Source organism: Panthera uncia, chromosome E1, assembly GCF_023721935.1.
Source record: "Panthera uncia isolate 11264 chromosome E1, Puncia_PCG_1.0, whole genome shotgun sequence".
Lineage (NCBI taxonomy): Eukaryota > Metazoa > Chordata > Mammalia > Carnivora > Felidae > Panthera > Panthera uncia.
Genome location: NC_064814.1, coordinates 45,701,767 through 45,703,703, shown reverse-complemented (window position 1 = coordinate 45,703,703; position 1,937 = coordinate 45,701,767). Strand labels below are relative to the sequence as shown.

Here is a 1,937-nt window from a genome sequence, read left to right as displayed (position 1 = left end):
AGGATGGGGACACTGGTTTGCGGAGCCCGCATGTGGCAACGTTGCTCTGAAGAAGATGCTGGCGGGGTGTTCGGACAGGTCCCAATGCCCCCTCCTAGGCTATGTCAAACCTCAATTTAATGACACAGTCCTGGGTTTATTTCCTGAAGAAGAATCTTCTAAAAACCACACCCCCTGCTCTGGTACGAATATATTTTGTCTTAAAAGGTGAGTGGAGGGTACAAACATTTTGCTTTTATTAGCATTTTAAATATATTTCAACTGAACACTCACTGAACTTAAAAAAATAGTTGAGGGGCGCCTGGGTGGCTCAGTCGGTTGAGCGGCCGACTTCGGCTCAGGTTACGATCTCGCGGTCCGTGAGTTCGAGCGCCGCGTCGGGCTCTGTGCTGACAGCTCGGAGCCTGGAGCCTGCTTCGGATTCTGTGTTTCCCTCTCTCTCTGCCCCTCCCCTGTTCATGCTCTGTCTCCCTCTGTCTCAAAAATAAATAAACGTTAAAAAAAATTAAAAAAAAAAGTTGATTTGTGTCCCATTTCCTGACCCACATTATAATTTTCTCCCACCTGACTTTAATCCATCTCCTACCAGCTTTACTTTTCTCCCCAATCCAAGATAAACCATCCTCTACTCTGGTCCATACTATCTACTTTCCTCCCATCCCTCAACCCACCCCTGAAGACACCTGTGACCGACATCATGCCTTCAGCATGGGAAAGTCAGGGGGTGCTCTAGGAGGGAGGGGTATTTTGATGCCCTGCCTTCTCATTCAGGAGGCCGCTTCCCCATCAGCACCCTTTTCAGGGCGCCCTGCACATCAGGGTTCCGGAGGCTATAGATGAGTGGGTTCAACATGGGGCTGAGGATAGTATTGAGGATCCCAATCCCTTTGTCTTTGTCTGAGGCTGACACTGAGCCCAGACGCATGTAACTGAAGAAGCCAGTTCCATAAAAGATACAGACCACGGTGAGGTGGGAGCCACACGTGGAGAAGGCCTTCTTCCTCCCCTCTGCTGAACGGATTCGTAGCACCGCAGCTGTGACGTGGGCGTAAGACACTGAGATGAGGATCATGGGGAACACCCCCATGAAAGTGGCCCCCACAAAAAGCAGCTGCCCATTGAGGTGGATACTGGAGCAGGAGAGCCGGAAAAGGGGTGGGAGGTCGCAGTAGAAGTGGTTGACCACATTAGGGCCGCAGAAGTCAAGCACGGACAGAGCCACCGTGTGAGTCAGAGCATTGATAAAGGAGACAGTGCAGCAAATGGCCACCAGGGCACCCCGGACTTCACGGCGCATGCGGGTGCTGTAGGTGAGGGGCTGGCAGATGGCCAGGTAGCGGTCATAGGCCATGGCTGTCAGGAGGTGACAGTCCACACCGGCCAGGAGGTGGAAGAAGAAGAGCTGTGAAACGCAGGCAGCGTAGGGGACTCTGCACTGGGGGGGCAGGAGACATGCTAGCATTGGAGGGACAGTGACAGTGATGCATCCAATGTCCAGCAGAGATAGGTTCCCCAAGAAGTAGTACATGGGAGTGTGGAGTTTGGGCTCCACAAAGATGGCAGCCAGGATGCTGAAGTTGCCCCCTACGGTGAGTACATAGGCAAAGAGGAAGACGACAAAAAGGATGGGTTTCAGTCTTACGTTTTCGGTCAGGCCAAGAAGGATGAACTCAGTGACAGTTGTCCTGTTCCCCCAGGCGCCTGGCTCCATAGGCTGCTGCTGCTGCTGAGCTCTGTAGTGGGAGAAGACCTGAACCTGCCAGAGAAGGAAAGAGACACACAGTAGGCACCTAATCTGTGGCTACTGGATGCTGGGGTAATATGGCGTGGGCACCTACCAGCCTAGAGCTTAAGCAGTCTCCTGGAGGGCCCCACGATGCCAGACATGGACCTTTAATTGCTGTTTCAGGCTGAGATCCAGGGGATCCTAGAGAAGG

The 1,937-nt window shown here is 52.8% G+C and overlaps 1 protein-coding gene across 1 annotated transcript; it reads right to left on the bottom strand.

Annotated features, from left to right (window-relative positions):
* Positions 1 to 763: 763 nt before the first annotated feature.
* On the bottom strand, positions 764 to 1,720 carry LOC125926901 (olfactory receptor 139). Its single transcript, XM_049636807.1, has one exon. It carries the CDS (start codon positions 1,709 to 1,711, stop codon positions 764 to 766), a length of 948 nt encoding a protein of 315 aa, XP_049492764.1. The 5' UTR covers positions 1,712 to 1,720.
* Positions 1,721 to 1,937: the final 217 nt, after the last annotated feature.